Raw genomic sequence first — 20,030 nt, 5'->3', positions numbered from 1 at the left:
TGGCTCTTATTCTGTACAGATGCAGTGTGACTATGAACTTCCTACAACATATACAGTACATCTCTTCTCCCCTGTGTGTGTGTGTGTGTGTGTGTGTATGTTCAGTTGTTGGAATTGATGTCTGCATCGTCCTTGTCTTCCTCCTTGAAGCTTTCCTTGGAGGCTCCCCCTTTCTCCCGCTGGCTGCTCCTGGAGGGGGTGGCCTGGCCTCGGGGCCCGTAGCTGTAGCTGGTCGCACTGAACGACATGTCTGAGTTAAAGTGAGTCTCCTCCCCCTCCAACAGTTTCCTTACAGGACCAAAGGAAACACATGTCAGTGCTTATAACAAGCCACAATGCTTTAAATAAAATGTCTTTTTGTTCGGTCTGTCTTTTCATGCGGTCAGCACCTGTAAGCGGCTATCTCTATGTCCAGGGCCATCTTGACGTTGAGCAGGTCCTGGTACTCTCTCAGGTGATGCGCCATCTCGCTCTTCAGGTTCCTCAGCTCGGCATCCAAGTGGCCAATGGTGTCCTGTTACATTGGAAAGAAGAGAGGAGTTAGAGGGGCAGCCATAATTACTGACCACAGGATTTCCTTCTTTTTCTCGTCTTTAAATGAATTCAAGAACCTCTTAGGCTTACTTAGCTTTACCTGCCCTGAAAAGCCATTGAGAGCAGATGGCCTTCCTGTATCCCATTTAGCCGGAGGTCAGAGTTTAATCTAATAGCCATGCAGAGAGCTGTTTCGGTCAGTCTCATGGTCACAGAGGCATGTTCAAGTACACATATAAGTACACATACTAAAGGTCACTTCTTGACTTTAGACTTTTTTGTGTTACAGATGCTGGACTGTCAAACATTGAGAACCAGGACTGTAGTTGAAACAGGTTATTATGAGAGCCTGATCTTTGTTTATTTCCCCTGTTGTGGTATGTCTAGTATGTGTAATAAGTATGTACTAATTTTAATTATTGGGGTGGAGGTAGAAATCAAATAAAATCAAACTATTTGGTTTCATACCACTAAGAAATGTGTGTTTGTGTTACTTGGGTGAATTGGAAGTTCAAGGAATACTGTAGTACAGTGATTGCACTAATTGCTACTGTTGCTTAGCGACAACATGTAGCAATTAGTGCAATTAGTCCACACAGCTGGCGAGGAAAGAACAATTTAACAGCAGCATAAAATGTTTGCTGACCTTTAACTTCTCACCTTACTGCCGTGATGTAATGGTGTACCTCAGGGTGTGCCAGTACACTGTGACATACTGTGGGTTTGGTTGAACTTTACATTTCCAACCACAGAGAGAGGTTAAAAACAGCTAGTATAATATTTTTATTTCTTGACTATCATTTCTTGCCTGCATTGCTGAGACTTCAGCGTTGTGCGAATCTTCCATCTCTGTGATCTGCCTCTCCAGAGACTCGTTGGCGCCCCTCAGGGTCTCTATCTCGATGGTCTTGGACTGCAGCTGCCTCCTGAAATCATTGATTTCCTCCCTGCTGGCCCGCATGGCGTCGTTGCTCCTGGTGGCCTGCTCGCTGAGGCTAGCAAACTTGTTCTTGTACCACTCCTCGGCCGACTGCAGGTTCTTGGAGGCGATGGACTCGTATTGGTTGCGGATTTCCTTCAGGGCTGAGGTGAGGTCCGGTTTGGTGAGCTCCTGCTCCACGGTGACCTGCTGCTCCTCCATCATGCTTCTCATCTCCTGGATTTCCTCCTCGTGGACTTTCCTCAGGAAGGAGATCTCGTCCATCATGGAATCGAGACGGCGCTCCAGGTCCAGGCGGACAACCGCAGCATCATCCACATCCTTCCTGAAGACCTTCAAGGTCTGCTCTGCTTCCTCCCGCCCCCTCATCTCCTCATCATACTTCACACTGAGTTTCTGAAATGTAGGGATAAGAGAAGAGTGTAGAGATGAGATTATAGCAATGAGATAAGATGATAGAACGAAAGAGAAAAGGTATTTAAGATGAAGACGAAGAGAAGATGAAGACAAAGAGAAAGATGATTGGGAAGATGAAATAATGAGAGCTAGGAAAGACTACAGCCATGCAAGCGGCTCTGTGAAGCTACAATAAGGCAACGCAGTGCATTAAGCTTACTGTCAGCATGCTAGCATTTTGGCAATGACAATACTAATGCTGATGTTTAGCGGCAATGTTTACTATGTGTTAGCATGCTAGCATTTGTTAATAAGCACAAAACCAAATGCCATTGAGTTGCATTGAACAAATGAAAGATTTGACCTGCTGGGGCACCAGATGAAACGTTAAGGGGTCACTGAAGTTATTACAATTCATCCTCTGGACACCATGAATGTTTGAACCTGAATATCATGGAAATCCAACCAATAGTTGTTGAGACAAATGTCAACCTCATGGTGGTGCTAGAGGAATAAGTCGGGGGGTCACCAAAGTCCATAGGATTTATCCTCTGGGGAACATGAATGTCTGGAACAAGTTTCATGGCTATCCACCATATAATGTTTGAGATATTTCAGTCTGGACCAAAGTGGTGGACTAACGGCGCATAGTCCTAGTCTTTTCCCAAATCATTCAGTGGTTTTACCTGCAGCTCATCCTCCATGTTGTTCTTCTCGACCAGAATGCGATTCCTGTCCCTGCTCAGCTCATCCAGCTGTGACCGCAGATCCCTTATCTCCTGCTGGTAGGTGTGAGCGAGGCGGGACGGTTCCTTCTGCTTCTGCCTCAGAGTCACCAGCTCCGTCTCCAACACTTTGTTCTGCTGCTCCAGGTGCCGGACTTTATCAATGAACATGGCGAAGCGATCATTCAGACCCTGAAAAACAGGACATGACCACACTAAAGGTCAGACGAGTCATGGTGATAAAGTCGTTTGTCCCTATATTTGCTATGAACACTCCTGCATCTACAGCCACCCCTAACTTCTTAATACAAGGTGTTAAATAAAGCCATACTGTAAGTTAAAAGCAGCATTTATTGATTTTTTGGGCACCTTGGGGCAAGATTGACATATTATGGCCTTGTTAGCAACATTAGCATTCATTTGGAATCTTGTTTCTGGTCACCTAAAAAAGCAAAGTCCAGTATTCATTTTTCTTTTAGCTCTGGTTTGGACTCCACCAGTTCCTGAGAGAAAGATCTAGCTGCTCATTGCTCCACTCTGTTCACCAGCTTGTCACTAACTTTGTCTCTTTAATGTTGGTTATTGAGCTGGTCCTATATAGTGGGTTTATCTGAACTTTTTCAATGGAAACAGTTGTCTGCTCCAACTGGAAATGACTTTCATGAGAGCAGCAAGATTTAAACCAAAACATTGAAGTTCACTGGCCGAAAACCTAAACAGTGAGCTGAAAGATGCCTCAAAGCTTAATCGAGTTTAGGGGAAACTCAGAGTCGCTCTCAGTGGGTTCATCACTATGAATGGCACCTTTCAAAGTATAGTCATTTGATCCATTATTAATATAAATACATTGATTAGTGCAGCTTTAATTCACAAAATAGTGGCTGAACTTCAGAAAAATCGTTATCGATCAGTTTTCATCTATTTTCAATCAATCAATTCTGATGATTTTGATGATTGTATGGTAATTGTAAAGGCGGTTAAAAAGGTCATAAGCTGCAAATTAACTGGTAACTAAAACTGTCAAGTAATGTAGAGTAAAGTTTGGGCCTACAGTGTTTCCCTCTGAAATGCAGCGAAGTTGAAGTATAATTTTATGTAAAATTGAAATACACCACTTAAAGTACAAATAAATGACTAAATGTACTTTTACTTAAATACAGTGTTGACTGCTTGCCACCACTTGGTACAGCTAATTATATCAGAGGTGGTGCTGTCTGTCAAAATTGATCATGTGATCACAGATTTAGGCTGATTAAGTTCTGGTTAATTAAATGGTCAAAAGGCCATGGTCACCTTTTAAGTAAGTCAATGAAACGATTAGTGCTTCCTTTAATGAATCGTTTGAAGTTTTGTTATATTGGTTAAAGGCTTAATAAAGAACAGAATGAGTTGGTTCTCACTAATACTGTTATTTATCTGGGCTGATTTAGTCCTAGTCTGATAGGTAAAAGAAAACCCTGTGAAGCTGATTAGAAGTGTGGTTTTGTGGGTAAAGCATTCTTATAATCCCTGGAACAAGTTGATCCCAAGTTTACTTCATTCACTAACCTCAGTTTAAGAACCTAAATAATGATTATGAAGAACAAGTTCAAATGATCTGCATTTCTTGTAGAGTAACTGAACGTACAAAAGTGAGTCATTTAGTCTAATTCCCCCCTACATGCCATTATAATACCTACCTGCAGCTGCTCTTTCTCGTTGGTTCTAATGACTTTTAGTTCATTGTTGACCACAGAAGTCTGGCTCAAATCCAGGGAGTCACTCGGCACCAAAGAGAAGGAGGTGGAGGAGCGGCCGACCCTTCTGTACAGGCCCATGGACGTCGAGCTGTTGCGGTTCAAAGCCATGGATCTCAGGCCTGAGGGGCCCCGAGAGGAGGCGCTGCTCATGCGAGAGGAAGAGACGGGAAACCTGGGAGAGTCCCCGAAAATCTTCCTGTAGGAGGACGAGGTGTAGCGGTCTCCAAAGCTCATCTTTACCGTGAGTCAGAGATAAAACTGAGGGACTTAAAGAGCTTTGCAGGAGCTTATAGACCACAGGGCTGCGGCTGGAGCGAACCATTTTACGCACGGATGTACCAGGTGTAATAACATTTGTGCAGTGGAGTGAAAGTGTTGCATAAACTTTTATTAATTAAATTGACCAAAACCAACACTGATGTACTTTTTTCCCCAGAATTCATCCATACCTGGAGGTCACTTCACGTGCGTAAAATGATGGGACTGTCCGTGGAGGAGCATGACCCCCCTCTCTCTCTACGTGCGTCATGTATTTCACTTTTAAAGCCAGCAGGTAGAGCTCTGTAGCAGTGTCATCTATTGAACTGGTTCTGTGAAGGGTGTAATTTGTGAAGTTTCAAACGTCCAGGAGAAGTGGGAACATAACATTCGGTTTAGGGATTATGGTGTGGAGGAACACATTTGCTTTTTGTCCATCTTCTCCACTACTGTGTCCTTAGATAGATTTAGGCTATCATTGGCAGTGTAGTGGTAGCTTTACCTCTTGAGGGCTCTAAAATGATTCAAATGAAACAATCTAAGGGATCTGAGTTGAAAGCATAGATGCACAGCCTGTGATAAGTGGACATGACGATGTATTAAAAGGTCAAAAGGTTAGGTACCAACAAGAAGAAAAACATATTTTGACACATAGGTTGTGCTGACCTTTTATTCTGTCCTACAACTGTATGTCTGTATGAGGCATTTTTCTCATATCATATCTATTTTCAGCTTCTGGACGTACTGTAGCTGTCAGAGATCAGTGGTGTAAGAATTACTCAGACTCTTCACTCAAAAAAAGGTAACAATTCCACACTATAAATTCCTCCTGCATTTAAATTTTTACTTAAATAAAAGTACAGAAGTATTATATATTTTTTACTCTGTAGCAAGTATGAGCATTGATGGACTTTAAAACTGGTTATCCAGGTTTAAGTGAGAGTACATGTCCACCCTCCTATATAGACACTCAAGCTTGCATCCGCTGGTTCAGTGCTCCCATTGACTGCTAGTATGACCTAATGTGTTAATTATTCATATTTGTCAGAGTCAGTTGTGTCTAAACAGGAACAGGAGCTGTTACAGCTAAATGATATCAAGGATAAGCTCCATCAGTGTTCTTGCAGTGCTCTCTGACTGCCAGTAGAGGTCGATACAGATCAAAGGTTTTCAATGTCCTCTGTCTATAAATGTCTTATCAGTCAACTGCAAATACTGACCAGCCCATTGGGTGATTTTGGAGCAGTGAGACGTGAGAAAAAGCAGGTGCAGGGTTGGATGAAAACCAGATGGAGCAGTTATGGCATCTGCTGCTTCCCATGTCAAGCCTGCTAGGTTAGATGTTAGAAGGCAGGGGGCAGCAGACCCTCAGTAAACACCCTCCACATGTAAGAGCAAAATGTACAGTATGTACACTTACTGTGTGTGTGTATGTGTCCTGCAGTCTGTTCAGACGAACATGCAGCTGACTGGTTTGATGAGGAGCTAAGAAAATTAAGTTACAGTATTCTTTTTATCCTACCAGTTAGTAGTGAGTCTATAATCTCTGCAGTACCATGGCGACCTTATCCTGTATTACAACATATTTTATATCACCTGTGGGCCCAAACAAATTGCAAGAAAATGCAAATTGCAAACAAATCTTCGTCATACAAGCCATTTTTAAGAATATTTTGCAGTGCTTATACAGTATCCATCTTTGCTACATTTCCTTTTTTCATCTACCCTCCCTTCACTGGCAGATGCTACGGTTCCAGGCACGTAACTGCAAGCAGTTGTTGAACAGAAGAACGGTGAGAAATGTTGGCAAGATTGTACATGGCGTCACCTGTTTGCTAGTACACAAGATGCAAACCAATGGAGTATCAAAACAATAGGCCATTTGAACACACACAGCCTCTTCATGAAGCGATTGGCCAGGTTTGTGAAGTTGTGGAAGTAAGACAGGTTTGAATTTTTCCCGAAACAACTTGCGTCACTTTTCATGTATTTACAAAAGTGCAACACCTGTCATGGCAAATTTACTTCTTGCACTTGACATCAATGAGGAAAGAGACAACTCCCTGCATGCCATTGCTGTTATATGCGATAACCTTAGTCAGTCTTACTCAGTGATGGACTCTGTTTGTGGTTTTTTGCACGCCTTTATTGCATCCTAGTACATGATCAATTGGAAAATGTTTATTAGTCTCACACACAATCCATCAACAGTCATTTGTTCTGTCTGTAGTCTGTATTCTATACCAAACCTCATATCATGACGATGATCTTCATTAGAGAGTTCTTCCTGCACTCTCACCCACTTCAGTTTCAGTTTCTGCTCTAACGTAGAAATCAGTTCATGCTTGTACTGTTCGATGATTTGCCACAGGACAACTACATATTCATGGCCTCTTGACTGCATATGTCAGAGAGTTCACTCGCCACAAAGGCCATTAAAGTGTCCAAGGGCAGTATACTCCACCGTCTTCTCTGGGCTTGGAGACCGCTACCATGGGCATCATAAGGATTTCCTTTCTTTACTTCTGGTATGTTTGGAGAGGTTGTAGATTGTGACTGTGCCCACTTTCGCTTGTTCTGACTATTTCTTGGGTTCTTGAGTTGGTAGATTATAAAGGAGGTGGTGATGAAGGCAAACTGGCTGAAGACTCTCCTAACGCTATCTGGTTCAGCTCATCTTAAACCCTGTCTTTCATCTCAAAGCCTGGACATCTGGCTGGTTGGCTTGGCTCTGGTGGTGACTGATCTGGAAACGGACCTCAATTTTGGCATTGACGGACAGCTGGCATTGAGACAAGATCCAAGTCTTTCTGAAAGAGAAATAGACATTCATTGGTCCCCCTCCCTTTTATGTTTAAGGTTGTCTGTCTTGTTTTTGTTGTGTCTCTATATATTCTGCTTCATTTTTCCACAGCAAAAAAGCCATCCAGTCCAACCTTGCTTTCTTTCCCCCTTTTTACTGTTTACTCTACAAGTCCTTTCTGTAATTTCTCAGTTCAGGGAACCCACAGTGTTTGATGAACAACTGTAACTGCCTACAAGTCTCTGGTCCATGGTCCATCTCATTATTTTTGCTCTGCCCTTCTGACAAAGGTCAGAGCTTCTTTACTCTGACCTTTACCCATTTTATTGTGCACAACCATTTCAGTTTCGGTTCTAAATGACTGAATCAGACATTCAATTGACATTATTTATTCATTCCTTTGTCAACAGGTTCTCACCCCTACTGGAATGTCTTTACCTTTCAGACGTCTTTTGTGGTCTCCAATACTATATCGTCATTTAATTTCAGTTACTGTGTCATTCAAACAGCTGCTGGCAGTCTCTTATCACTGTTAATGAGCTTTCCTCTCAGTAGGTTGACTTCCTGGGCGACTTGTAGTCCCGTGCTTTGCACAGATTTGACCTGTTTGGAGAGTTGTTCAAGGACTGAATGAGACATGCATCCAGGATGAGCCCCCAAATTATTGTAACAATTTACCTCTTGAGCTTTACTTCAATGAGGAAAGAGACAACTCTCAATATGGAAGTCACACTTTCTTTAATGCCCAGCACACTCACAGTGGACACAGATATACCAGCTGCTGTAGAGGAGTGAGCCACGAACATTGGAGCGAATACTTCTTAATCTGTTTCACACAAACCTTTAGGAGTGGTTGTGGCTACTCTATTCATGATTATACCCAAACAGGAGGAGGCCGTGATGGCAGACTTTTGCCTTTGAGCGTTTCCATTCAGAACAGATCTAACCACATTTGTCTGTAGTTTGTTTCAAAAACACTCAACCATCAAGCTTTTTTAGACCTGACCTTTCAGATAAGTACGGGACCACCAATGACATTTTTTCTGTGGTAAAAATATAAACTCATTTGTTCCCCAAAATAACCCAGAGGTTGCAGAGTGAGTGTGACTGAAGTAAAGAAGTGGTCTGGCTAATAACATACTGTGTATCTTATAAACTTGGTGGTTTCAACACACTCACGTTTGTATTTAGAGATTCAAGAGCTTTTATTGTCACAGGCTCAGCAACACAGGGGGTAGCCACACCGAAGGCAGTGAAGTTTGGCTTCCTAAAGTTCAAGTTCCAATGAGAGTATATACTAAAAAAAACATAGAAGAGAAAGCAAAAACAGACATAAAGTGGTAAAAAATGAACAAAATCTTACTGTTATGATTGTTGTTTCAGTGATTAAGACTATTTGGTGTTATTCCTTTCCTCTATTGATTCTCTTTTGATCCATTTCATCTATAATATGTGTAAGTATTTGTTCGTATCCATGCCTCATATGAATATGAAACATCTCTTCCCGCCCACCGGCCTTTAATGGTCAATGGGAATGATTTCCGCACATGGCGTCCCTTTAAACCGCACACAGCGGGACTGTGGACTGTGCGTGACTGCTCTCATCTCTTCCCCGCTCCCGCACGATCGCGATTGGCCGCCACCGCGGTGTGGGCGGGACACGACGCGTTGACTCAGCTGTGAGTCACCGCACGACATGTCTGTCACACACAGCCCGCTGCTGCATTCACGGACTGTGGAAAGAGATGAACGTTTTAATAAACTTAAAGAAATAAACCTTTCCCCACGGGAGGGGAAATAGTGACACATTTTCCCCAGCATGACAAGATTCACAGGGAATTATAAGGGGTGTAACCACTATAAATACACCTCAATGAATAGGTTTTTGCGTTGAATTCACGTAATGCATGCGTAATTTTCATATACCTACTGAGCTTAATGGGATGTCTCTGGCGACAACAGTCAGAATTTAAGCAAGCAACATATAGCTATACATGTACATAAGTTAAATTATCCCTCCAGTGCCCATACAGAGCATTTTAACCAAGTTGCCATCTAAATTCAGAAGCCAACTGCGATTTCCGAAGACATTGACCACCTACGTGCAAAGCAGTGGGATATTCGTATTTACCATCTATTTCACGACACATAAATGCAGCACCGGGCTGGCTGTTCTTACATGACTTCGCATTGGCCGAGATCTGTGACATTGGAGACATTGGACTGAGCCTGAACGCAGTCCATCAGTTTTTAGGTAAATTAGAAATTAGACATCCCAAAAACAGTAGCGGAGTGAGCTCGTCAACAAAATCTTCAGAGCCGTTTCTTTCCAAATCTTTTTTTTTTTCTACTTTAGCACCGTGCTGGACGGATCTGCCATAGAGGGTAAGTGTCTTAAACTGCATTTGAACTCTTCCACGGTGGTGTCCGGTGTGTGTTGGTTATGATGGCAAGTTATGCATTTGTGTGTATCTTAACCGTGCGTAAAATGTTTTGTTTACGCCCTTACGTGTTGTAAACATTGTGAGAAAGTATCTCATGGCATTGTAAACACAGGACAGGTTATGCGTGCAATGAATGGACAGCTACTGTTGCCTGTTTACATCAGTCAACGCGTTCACAAGAGCAAAAGCGCAGCGTGGAATTCCCGTTACGCACCATTGTATCGCGCTTGGATCGTCTTCCACCAGACTGCATTTAAAAGAGTAGTTGTTTTTACGTTTCTCGCTCATTTTTTAAAGTCTATGCACAGTAGAACAACATTTATAATATTTTTTACATATAAGGTGACGATTCTCTTAAAATCGGCATACATTTCGCACACCACATTTTACTTATTATCATCAAATCTTACATTTCAGAAATGGTGACCCTTGTGCCGACTTGCTTATTTTGCTGAAAGAGACAGTGTGAATTAATTATAAAAGTTGGGATTTTGTGAAAAAAATGTAAAGTTTGGCACATGATTTGTGTGCCATTGGAAAAATTAAGGTGCATTTAAAAAAAATAAGCTTTCCTTAGGCAAAATCAATAACAGGGAGTTGCATAGAAAAAGGTTTCTATGCAAGAGAGGGGCAGAACATTTGGAGTGATCATAGTGTTCTCTCTTGTCACTCAGAGGGAAGCAGCGCACATTTGCTGCTGCTGCTGCTGTTGCTGTTGCTGCTGCTGCTGCTGCTGCCTGCATTATATAACCAAGTTGTCTTTAAGCTCACACACACCATCACTGACTGACAGACACATCCTGATCTGATGCTGCTGCGCTGCTCCAGTGCAAACCAGCATACAGTATTTGGACCTGTTCTGCCACACACTGGTGTTACACACTGATAGAAAGTGATGATGTGTGTGTGCGTGTGTGTGTGTGTCATAAAGTTCATGGTGCAGGGAAAAATGTAGGTTTGTTAAATTATTAATATAATAAGAGGAGTCTTGTTATATTTTATGATATATTATGTATTCATGGGTATCAATTGAGGAATCCCCCTGTATAATGTTCCTGTGGCACTCTCTCTGTGTTAGTTTATAATACTTAATACAAGTACTACAAGCTCATGTTTTCCTCTTTGATTTCATAAAATGATATTTCATCGTAGTTTCTGTATGAGCACTTCATCAGTCGGTCATTCTGTCTGGCCCACGTTGGCCTGAATGAATCGACTCCCGTCAAATGGCCTCGGGGGCCGCAGGAACTTTGTCAACGGGATTACACAAGCAACCCGGGCTTCTAATTTAGCAGCTAATCCAGATTAAGGTGCCATGGTCGTCTGTGTTCCTGACCCGGGGCTCAGACGCCGCGGCCTGTCTGGCAGGCAGAATCAGCATCTGTCCAGCGTTCACTGTCTCCGTCTGAACACCAGGATGAAACACTCAAGACCTAGACTATGCTCAGGTCTCCACAGCACATCTGGAATCTTGCGACTTTGAGCAGACTCAAACTGTTCAGTAGAAATCAGAGCTCACTATTTTACAGGGAATGTTGTTTCTTTATGATTCCTTGAAGGACTTGCTATGATGTCCAGAGAAGAGTCTTTCAGTTTTTGTTTCCTTTAATGATAAAACAAAATCAAAGATCTAATATGAAATCAGTTTCGCCTAAAAGTGGCATGCCTTTACCTTATCATACTGAACTGATGCTCATAGTTTGTTCAGAAATTTCACAAGAACAAATTAAAGCACCTGACTGAAGACATAGTTCAGCAATTTGGGAAGTAGCTGGAGCCAGCGGCTGGTTAGCTTAGCTTAGCATAACGACTGTAAAGAGGTGAAAACAGCTAGCCCGACATTGTAAAAACTTCAATTTGCTGTTTAATGGAGTTTATGTGTCGGACTGTTTCTCGGGAGCAGTTGCCAGGCAACCAGCGGAGCCTCTAGGAAGTTATTCTGTCAATTGTTTATACATTCAGATGAAATTAGATATAACGTTAGCTTCAAACGTGCTGGTTTGTTAGCTACGGACGGAGCCTGGCTGTCTGTTTCCACCTGTTTCCAGTCTTAATGCTAAGCTAAGATAACTAGCTGCTAGCTCCAGGTATACACAGTCCATCTACTCATTTAACTCGCTGAGAAAAAGTGACTTAGCATATTTCCCAGAACGTCAAATTATTCTTCGAAGAGGTCAAATAAACCACTGTACATATGAGGTGTGAAAGCGGGTCGAAGTTTTCGGAAACAAAATAGTCTAATTGAAACAAATAGCACCCAATCGAGCACAAAGGTGTACCTTTGGCTACTGTTACTGCCCACAGGACACTACACTCAGATTGCGCAACTTACTTCAAATAGCTTTCAATGAGATCCACAAGTATACAGTAATACCATGTGTTTTGACCCCTTGTGGTGAAAATGTTGCATGCACGAGCGTTCTATTGGTGGACACGTAAAGTGAACCCACTTCAGAATCGGGCTCTGTGAAAGATCGGGGACAGGTGCTGTATTTCTCTCTTGGGTTTGAAACCAGTAACGGTTAGTGGTTCTGTTTTTTTCTGACCTTCTCCTTTTAATGCATTTGGCATTCGGTATGGAGAATCTGACAGAGAGACTGAAAGAGACACACACACACACAGAGAGAGAGAAAGAGAGAGAGAGCGAGAGAGAGCACTGTGAACTATAAATAGACAGTGGGAGAGTGGTTGTGATGATAGCATCACCGCACAATAATCCCTCAGTAGGACTGGCGTTACTCCACTGCACTGGCTCTAACGGGGAACAGGTATCCCCTCTAATTTCCCCTATAAGCGGGGTTATCTCTTGAACCTGGACCTCTGACCCCTCTGCTTTGTTTTTTCTAGGGGTGTAAATGCTGCATTAAGCTTGTTAATGTGGGCCTCGGGGTAAAGGGGCACGTTTCAGTCTACTCTGAACAACCTAAATTCAGAATAATCCTTTTAAATTTGTCGTGTGGCGGGGCTTACTGGTCAGTCTGTCAGCAGGCGGAGGTGCAGATTGTGTTCCTGCAACGCTGTGAGCTCTGACTGCCGCTCGTTGAATGTCATACTGGACCCTCGCTGTGACTCCCATCAGCTATCACTCACCAGCAAAATAATGGCTATCATCATCCTTCAAGCCCCAGAAATATTGCTTTTAACTTTGAATTGGTTGAGCCCTTGTTGCAATACCCGTTACAAAAAAACAGCTTTATTGTTGAATTGCCTCACAGGGCTTTGGGTTTTTTTTCTTTTGTTGGAAAAAACAGTGAAAAACTGAACTTTTTTCTCTCAGGAATAGACGGTTCACAGAAAAGCTACAGGATGTTGAAGTGAAACTCGAAAATTTGAATTTCTCACATGTTGAGTAATAATGATACTGCAGCTACAGTGCATATTTTTGTCATTTATAGACAGAATAAAGCAGCTTTTGAACGCTTAGCATGTCATCTGAGACATGCTGTTAACGTTTGTGGTACACTACTAATTTGTCGCATGTAATATATGTATGTAAACGTAAATATGTTGATAGATATGTTGATATTTTAATTTTTTTATTTTATTTCAAGATGTTAGCCTTGTAGTTACAGACAAATGGATCTAAAATGAGCTATGTTTGCTGTGTTATGTATTCAGAATATTTGGAGCGTTACCAACTGAAACCTAATGCTAACCAACCATGTATCGCTCTATATAAATCAATGTAGCTGCCATTGACAGTGGCCATGCAGCCCTTTTGCCACCAGTTTGTTGACGGTGACATATAAATTTGGATTCTCCCCCTTCGATTTATAACTAGAAAGCTGAGGTGAAAGCTGTTTGTTATTATGGTCTGAACCAAATGACACGGACACATTGCAGAAACTAAATGTAGAGGGTACAGTCATTATGAAGAGATTAAAGAGATTGGTTATCACTGTTTTTGACAAATAAGGACATGTATATACAGTACCAGTCAAAAGTTTGGACACACTTTCCCATTCACATCAATGAGAAAGTGTGTCCAAACATTTGACTGATACTGTATATACTAATTTATATACTGTCTATATATACTGTATGGTTTGACTTCACAGTAACTGATCACAGTTCGGTAATACAGCGATGGGTAGGAGAGGTTTCTATTACATTGAAGTGAACAGTTAATATTTTGCCAGATTTACAGTAGCATTTGCAACTTAGCAGTCGCAAAAGTTTATGCAAAGGCGCGGCATGCAAATGCTATAAGTCTCATCACTTGTCAATCCACCATCATAATAGGTGATCTAGCGTGTGTGAGTGTGTGTGTGTGTGTGTGTGTGTGTGTGTGTGTGTGTGGCAGCTTTATATTGTGTGTGCCTTTACTTTGAGCAGAGCGTTCAACATCGCCCCACCCCTTCAGGCACTGACCTCCTTTTCATTATTCACACGAGCAGCACCTTTTCCTCACTTCTTTCCTCCTCTGTCTCTCTCTCTCACATAGTGTGTGTGTGTGTGTGTGCATGTGTGCGTGCGTGTGTGTGTGTGTGTGTGTGTGTGTGTTGTATCCTGTCTCTCAGAAGTATCACAGAATCCAACTTTACTTCAAATAATCACACAGATGAAATATGAGGCAAAATTTAGGGGAAGACAAGCCATTTCCATACTTCATGTTTAGACTTGTTATACGTTTGTCTTCAGTGTGAGTGTGTGTGTGTGTGTGTGTGTGGGTGTACACTGCAATTATGTGTAGTGTGAATATTTAAAACAATTATTTGTGATAAGTGTTTCACTGCTGATTACATGAACGCCATTCTCTTCCTTATCTTTTGAGATCTTTAACAGACAGGAAATGGTTAGGAAGGCGAACTGGAATTGTTTTTCACAGGCAGCCATTATAATAACCCCATATTAAGCAAAATTTGTAAAAAAAAAAAAACACAACTATCCCAAATAAAAGATCCACTTCCTTGTGTTTTCTGGCACTTTCAGCCACATTACACAGGCTTAATCAGCAAAATGGAGTTTGCTCGGTTGTTATGGAGACCGATCTGTTGACTTGCGGGCTCAGTTTCTGTTATGATTTCATCCACAGCATCTTTATGACTTATTATTCATGTTGAAAGTATTAAGCTAATAGTTATAGTGATGTGGTGGAAAGCTCTAAAAGAAAGTTGTAATTACACTGTAATATTTGTTCATTTATTGAGATTTCTTTTGCTTATTCACATATGCATATATTCCTGCATATGCTGTACTGTTATTATTAAGAAAGCATGTGTTTTAATTAAAAATGAAGCTATCGTAATGTTATTTGGGGCAGCTTTTTAGCTTGTACAGGCCTCATAATGTCAGCATGTCTCATGACAACAGTAGACAGACTGTTCTGCTGTATGTGATGTTTATGATGTGCATCGCAATGCACTTACCGCGGCTCCAGAAGCTAATGACTGTTAAAGCATTACGGTGGCTTCAGAGATCCAGGCGAGACTAAACAAGTATAGATCTGAGGCACATATACTGTACATGTAGAAAATACACAAACACACACACACACACACACACACACTAGCACACACGAACACATAAGCACACATGACCAGGGGGATCGGATGTCAGGAGAGCAGCGCTTGCAGAGCCGGCCTCTTTACAAACAAAGTATTAATAATGGATAAGCTTGCATTCACAGAGAGGAAAGCATAGATAAACAGACACACTGAAAATGTGTAGTTACACACCAGCAAAGTAGTTTACTATCTATTTCATTTTTCAGATGAGAGCTCACAGACTAAATGAGCTGTTATTATATTATTATGTTTATGGACACTATGAACACTTTGTTCATAATGAAGCCTCACGCACACACGCACGCACGCGCACACACACACACACACACACACACACACACACACACACACACACACACACACACACACACACACACACACACACACACACACAATCACACAGATGTTGAGTCGCACTGTGCCCAGGACGTTATCAAGTTACCTCCCTCATCACAGTGACTCACTGCTCCACTACCTGTGTAGTAGTCCATGATACATCATGTACTCTGTTGGAATACCCCCTCCCACACACTCTGTCCCATTCTGTAAGTGTGTGTGTGTATATGTGTGTGTGTGTGTGTGTGTGTGTGTGTGTGTGTGTGTGTGTGTGTGTGTGTGTGTGTGTGTGTGTGTGTGTGTGTGTGTGTGTGTCCGTGCGTGCGTGCGTGCGTGCGTGTGTGATGGTGATAATATGCTGCTTTAACCTTTACACATTAAAGTTTTTCAGCATCACGCAGCACAAACACCACAAGTTGGAAGTGTCTTTCACCCAACATGCAGTTTGTAGTTGTAATGAACATCTGGACTGCGACATGTTGGATGAACATTATGATAAACACTTTAAAAAGCTAAGTTATGAGGTGATATCTAGGAATGTAGAGCCAGCACGGCTAGTAAAAACAGTCTGAACCAAAGTGGTCGACCAATCGACAGACGCTGTAATCAGTAGAGCCATTCTGCTGCTAGCATGGCGGATAATTATGGATGCAATTCCTACCTCAATAACCTGAAATATATGTAGCAAAGATTTGTGTTCTTTAAAAAGTGTAAAGTTAGCATGAAAAAGTGTAACATTAGCACACAAAAGACAATTGAACTCAACTAGTATTTTTTATCATTTAATCGCCAACTGACAATTTACATTTAAAGGATGAGTTCACAATTTTTGTCTCCCATCACTTCCATCCAAAAATGTTGTATTTATCCTTTACTGTCATTAGTGTAGCTGAGATGCTTCAGGTGTTGTTTATAGGTACTTTTTCAGTTTTCCAGTAAGCAAACTGGATATTTCCTGAGTGTTTTGTACTTTTCTTGCAAAGTATCATTATGTACATTAAGTTACACTATATGTTCACCTTTTGTGAAACATTCAACCTCTCTCTGAAAAGGTGCATGCTCAGATATTATCTGTATACTGAAAGTGTTTACTGAGATATTTAAAGTATGTTGCATGGTCATAAACAGATACTGAAAGTGTATATTAATACAGTCTACATACTTCAATGTTTGACATTTCGGGCAGCCTGTACTCCCACTAGCCTGTGCAGTGTACTGTTAGTAACACAGTGAAAAAAACCCTAGCCGTGGTAATGTTGAATGAATGAGGGAGTGTTAACATGCCAGCCCTGATATTGGGATATTTGGCTTGTAGCCGCTGTATGATTATGGCTTAATGATTATATACTTTTGTTATACACTGCAGTGTCAGCTTGGCAGCCATTCAAGCGGCTGATATCTGTGTCAATGGTGCAGCGTAGCATTTGGGGAGATTACTGTTTGGGTCTGACCGAATGATGGTGATGTGTGCAACACCATAATTTGGGCTTTGTGTGGAAGCAAGTGGTGTGTGTTTGAGGGTGGCCAACTCACACAGATGGTCATGTATGCATATACAGTACACAGATGAAATGCACCGGGCCGCTGCTCCGATTAAGTATGTTGAGCTTCTCTGCTTTATGTTGCGTTGCTCCCTCGTGAGAGCAAAGACAGACTGTGTGTTTCAGTGATTACCAAAAAGGAGGTCAGGACCCAGGACTTCAGGAACACAGCAAGAAGAAAAAAATACATTACATCAAGACCTAATTTGATGTATTCTTCTTGATTTTCTCAAAATCTAGCATGCTAGGCTAGATTTGCTGATTTTGTTTGTCCTTTTGTTGGTGACGATGGGTTGCAAAGTATTTATTACATTGCTAGAAAGGGTCATGAGCCAAAACATTTATGAACCCTCCATTACTGTACTTTGACACTTCATTTAGTGTTTCTGGTGTGATCTGTCATAGGCTACTTTTAGGGACACATTTCAGACTTAAGACCAGTTCATTGGGGACGTCTTGTCCAATTGGGAACAAAAGCCGTGTCCTTAATTGAATTAAAAAGCTGATTTTTTTTGGATCAGTGGTTAAGGTTAGGGTAAGTTAATTTAGGGGTTAGGGGTTATGGGGGTTAGGTAAGGGGTTAGAGGTTAGGGGTAGAATATCAGGGTCCCCAAAAGTGACCGTGATCTGATATGTGTGTGTGTGTGTGTGAGTTTGGATAGCTGAGACCACTTTTCATGACTCTTGGCTGGTTTGTTCCATAGTGGATTTTTCTGTTCAATAATTCATGTGGAAGACATCGAACGCACTGCTCTAGTGTGTGTGTGTGTGTGTGTGTGTGTGTGAACAGGTGTTTGTGTTTGTGCTGGGTTGTATTGAGTTTCTTTGTGTTTACTGGGACTGGATTTGGACAGTTATCCAGGCCAGACTGGACTGCCTTGGAGGGATTTGGTTGAGACTGTAGTAGACAAGGCTGGGATATATACTGGTTTGGACCGGACTAACCAATAATAGTTTAGGTGTACTGGACTGGGCTCGACTTGTCTATCCTGGATGTAGACTTTTTTCAAGCAGTGTGCTTAGACTGGACCAGACCAGATGACTCTGCACTGGATTCATTTCTGATCATTTTCCCCCAATTTTCCATCCAATTTGCTGCTATGTTCCAGAATCCCGCAGAAGCTGCTCACATCCTCAGGTTTTCCACGTAGTGTTGTTTCCAGAACATCTCCCTCCATTTCACTTTCCCTCTGTTTGTTTGTTTGGGCGGTTTTGGGAAGCAAAGCATTTTTCTCACAGGTTTGGTTTGGCTCACGATCACCATGCCGAAGGAGAAAGTTAAACTAAATATTTAGTAGTCCGGATTGTTTTTTTCCCCTCCAGTCATTGCCCTGCTCTGACTGCGCCCGCTCTGAATCTACAAAGATGAATTTTGTCTTGTTGCACAATAGCTGCTCTATTTTAGTCTGTCTGCTGGAGCTGCCCCTGAAAATCATGATGATACGGTCCAGAAACAAGAAAATATAGTATCAGTAAAAGTATAGAAAGTGGAGGTTGTTGCTATACAGTTGTTTGGAATACAGACACTAGGCTAAGAGAGATGAAGATGAAGATGGTGATGAAATGAGATCATGCACAGGAACACAAACAAAACATTTCTTTATGTCTTCGGGGACTGAACAAACTCCATCATATGTGGAAGACAGTGAAACGTGTCTGAAAGCGAATAAGTGGACCCTTGAGTTTTATTGACTGCTGTTTTCAAGGTCAAACTTTGACACTCAACAAAAAGCTTTTATAGTGTCAAAATCAAAGTAGCGGAAGACTTTAAAACTCGAGTTCTGCTACCAAAACACCAAATCCTACATTTCCCATAATGCTATGGTACCTTCCTGTCTGGTCTTTAAAACTCTTTTCTGTTAAAAAGAAAAAATGTAGTGGAATACTTTTTCACACACAGCTATTATCTGTTTCTGTCATGTCATGATGACCTCACCACTCCAGTCTTCTTCTCCTGAAGAGTCCTGTCCATGAAATTTATGTATAATAAGACCTGGATACAATGCCTATATACACTCAGCCTTGCTACCAATTTTCCCATTGACCATCATTCTAAACTCACTCCAACTGCAAACAAGGTCAATTATGAATCTGTCCTTGATAAGCTTTTAATCCATGAAGGTTTTATATTTGTAAAAACCTTAGAACCGTAGCAAAGTGATTTTAAAATCTGTAATGTTGTACATTCTGTGGGACTGAGATGGAACTCCTAGGCGGGGCCAGTGGGATATTCAGCCGGCTGCATAACCCAAAAGTAAACCCTGAAGCTAGAAACCTTTTTGGCTCATGCACCAGGCAGGCAATTCTCATTAGATTGAATAGGCGTTGTCTTTGAGTCCATTATTCAGGTGTTATTATACCTCCATACATCTATGGTCCTGTCTTTAAAGTCTGTAAAGTATGAATAAATATGTGTTCTGAGTTTGACATACCACAGAAAAGTGTGTTGTTAACCACCCTGCCAAATTTGAATGATTTAAAAAAATCGCCAAATATATGAAATTAGGCTTCAAAGTTGTGTAAAAATAAGCCTCTTTCTCTGCTCCCAAACGCTGTGGGAGTGCCCGCCGAGTTTGCTGAAACCCCGCCCCCTACCACGTGTCACCTGTCAATCAAAGTCACCACCTCTACCAGAAACATGGATGCTACTTCCGAGAGCTTTCTGCTGCTAACTCAGCTGCTAGCTTGGCGGCTAACTCGGCAGCTAGCTCGGCGGCTAACTCAGCGGCTAACTCGGCTCCTAGCTCGGCGACGAGCTTGGCGTCTAACTCAGCTAACTGTGGACTGTTGTAGTAGTAGTGTGCGCT

The 20,030-nt window shown here is 41.8% G+C and overlaps 2 protein-coding genes across 2 annotated transcripts in view; one reads left to right on the top strand and one right to left on the bottom strand.

Annotated features, from left to right (window-relative positions):
• Window positions 1-3: 3 nt before the first annotated feature.
• Window positions 4-4,568, bottom strand: LOC133991601 (alpha-internexin-like). The gene is made up of 5 exons (XM_062430061.1): window positions 4,275-4,568; window positions 2,557-2,787; window positions 1,343-1,870; window positions 390-514; window positions 4-288 (listed from the first exon to the last, which is right to left on the bottom strand). The coding sequence occupies exons 1-5, from the start codon at window positions 4,566-4,568 to the stop codon at window positions 102-104; spliced, it is 1,365 nt and encodes a 454-aa protein (XP_062286045.1). The 3' UTR covers window positions 4-101.
• A 5,081-nt stretch (window positions 4,569-9,649) lies between these two features.
• sertad2b (SERTA domain containing 2b) overlaps window positions 9,650-20,030 on the top strand; it is a 43,324-nt gene continuing 32,943 nt past the window's right edge. The window contains exon 1 of the mRNA XM_062430936.1: window positions 9,650-9,780. The gene's annotated coding sequence lies outside the window, so the exon portion shown is untranslated. The remainder of the gene's footprint in view (window positions 9,781-20,030) is intronic.

Source organism: Scomber scombrus, chromosome 12, assembly GCF_963691925.1.
Source record: "Scomber scombrus chromosome 12, fScoSco1.1, whole genome shotgun sequence".
Taxonomy (NCBI): Eukaryota; Metazoa; Chordata; class Actinopteri; order Scombriformes; family Scombridae; genus Scomber; species Scomber scombrus.
This window is presented reverse-complemented; position numbering and strand designations above follow the sequence as displayed.

Excerpts from the sequence above, each read along its gene's own strand:
- LOC133991601 (XM_062430061.1), bottom strand. The coding sequence starts at position 4,568 with ATGAGCTTTGGAGACCGCTACACCTCGTCCTCCTACAGGAAGATTTTC. Across the intron at positions 2,788-4,274 it reads ACGAGAAAGAGCAGCTGCAG|GGTCTGAATGATCGCTTCGC; the intron begins GTAGGTATTATA and ends CCTGTTTTTCAG. Across the intron at positions 289-389 it reads ATAGAGATAGCCGCTTACAG|GAAACTGTTGGAGGGGGAGG; the intron begins GTGCTGACCGCA and ends TGGTCCTGTAAG.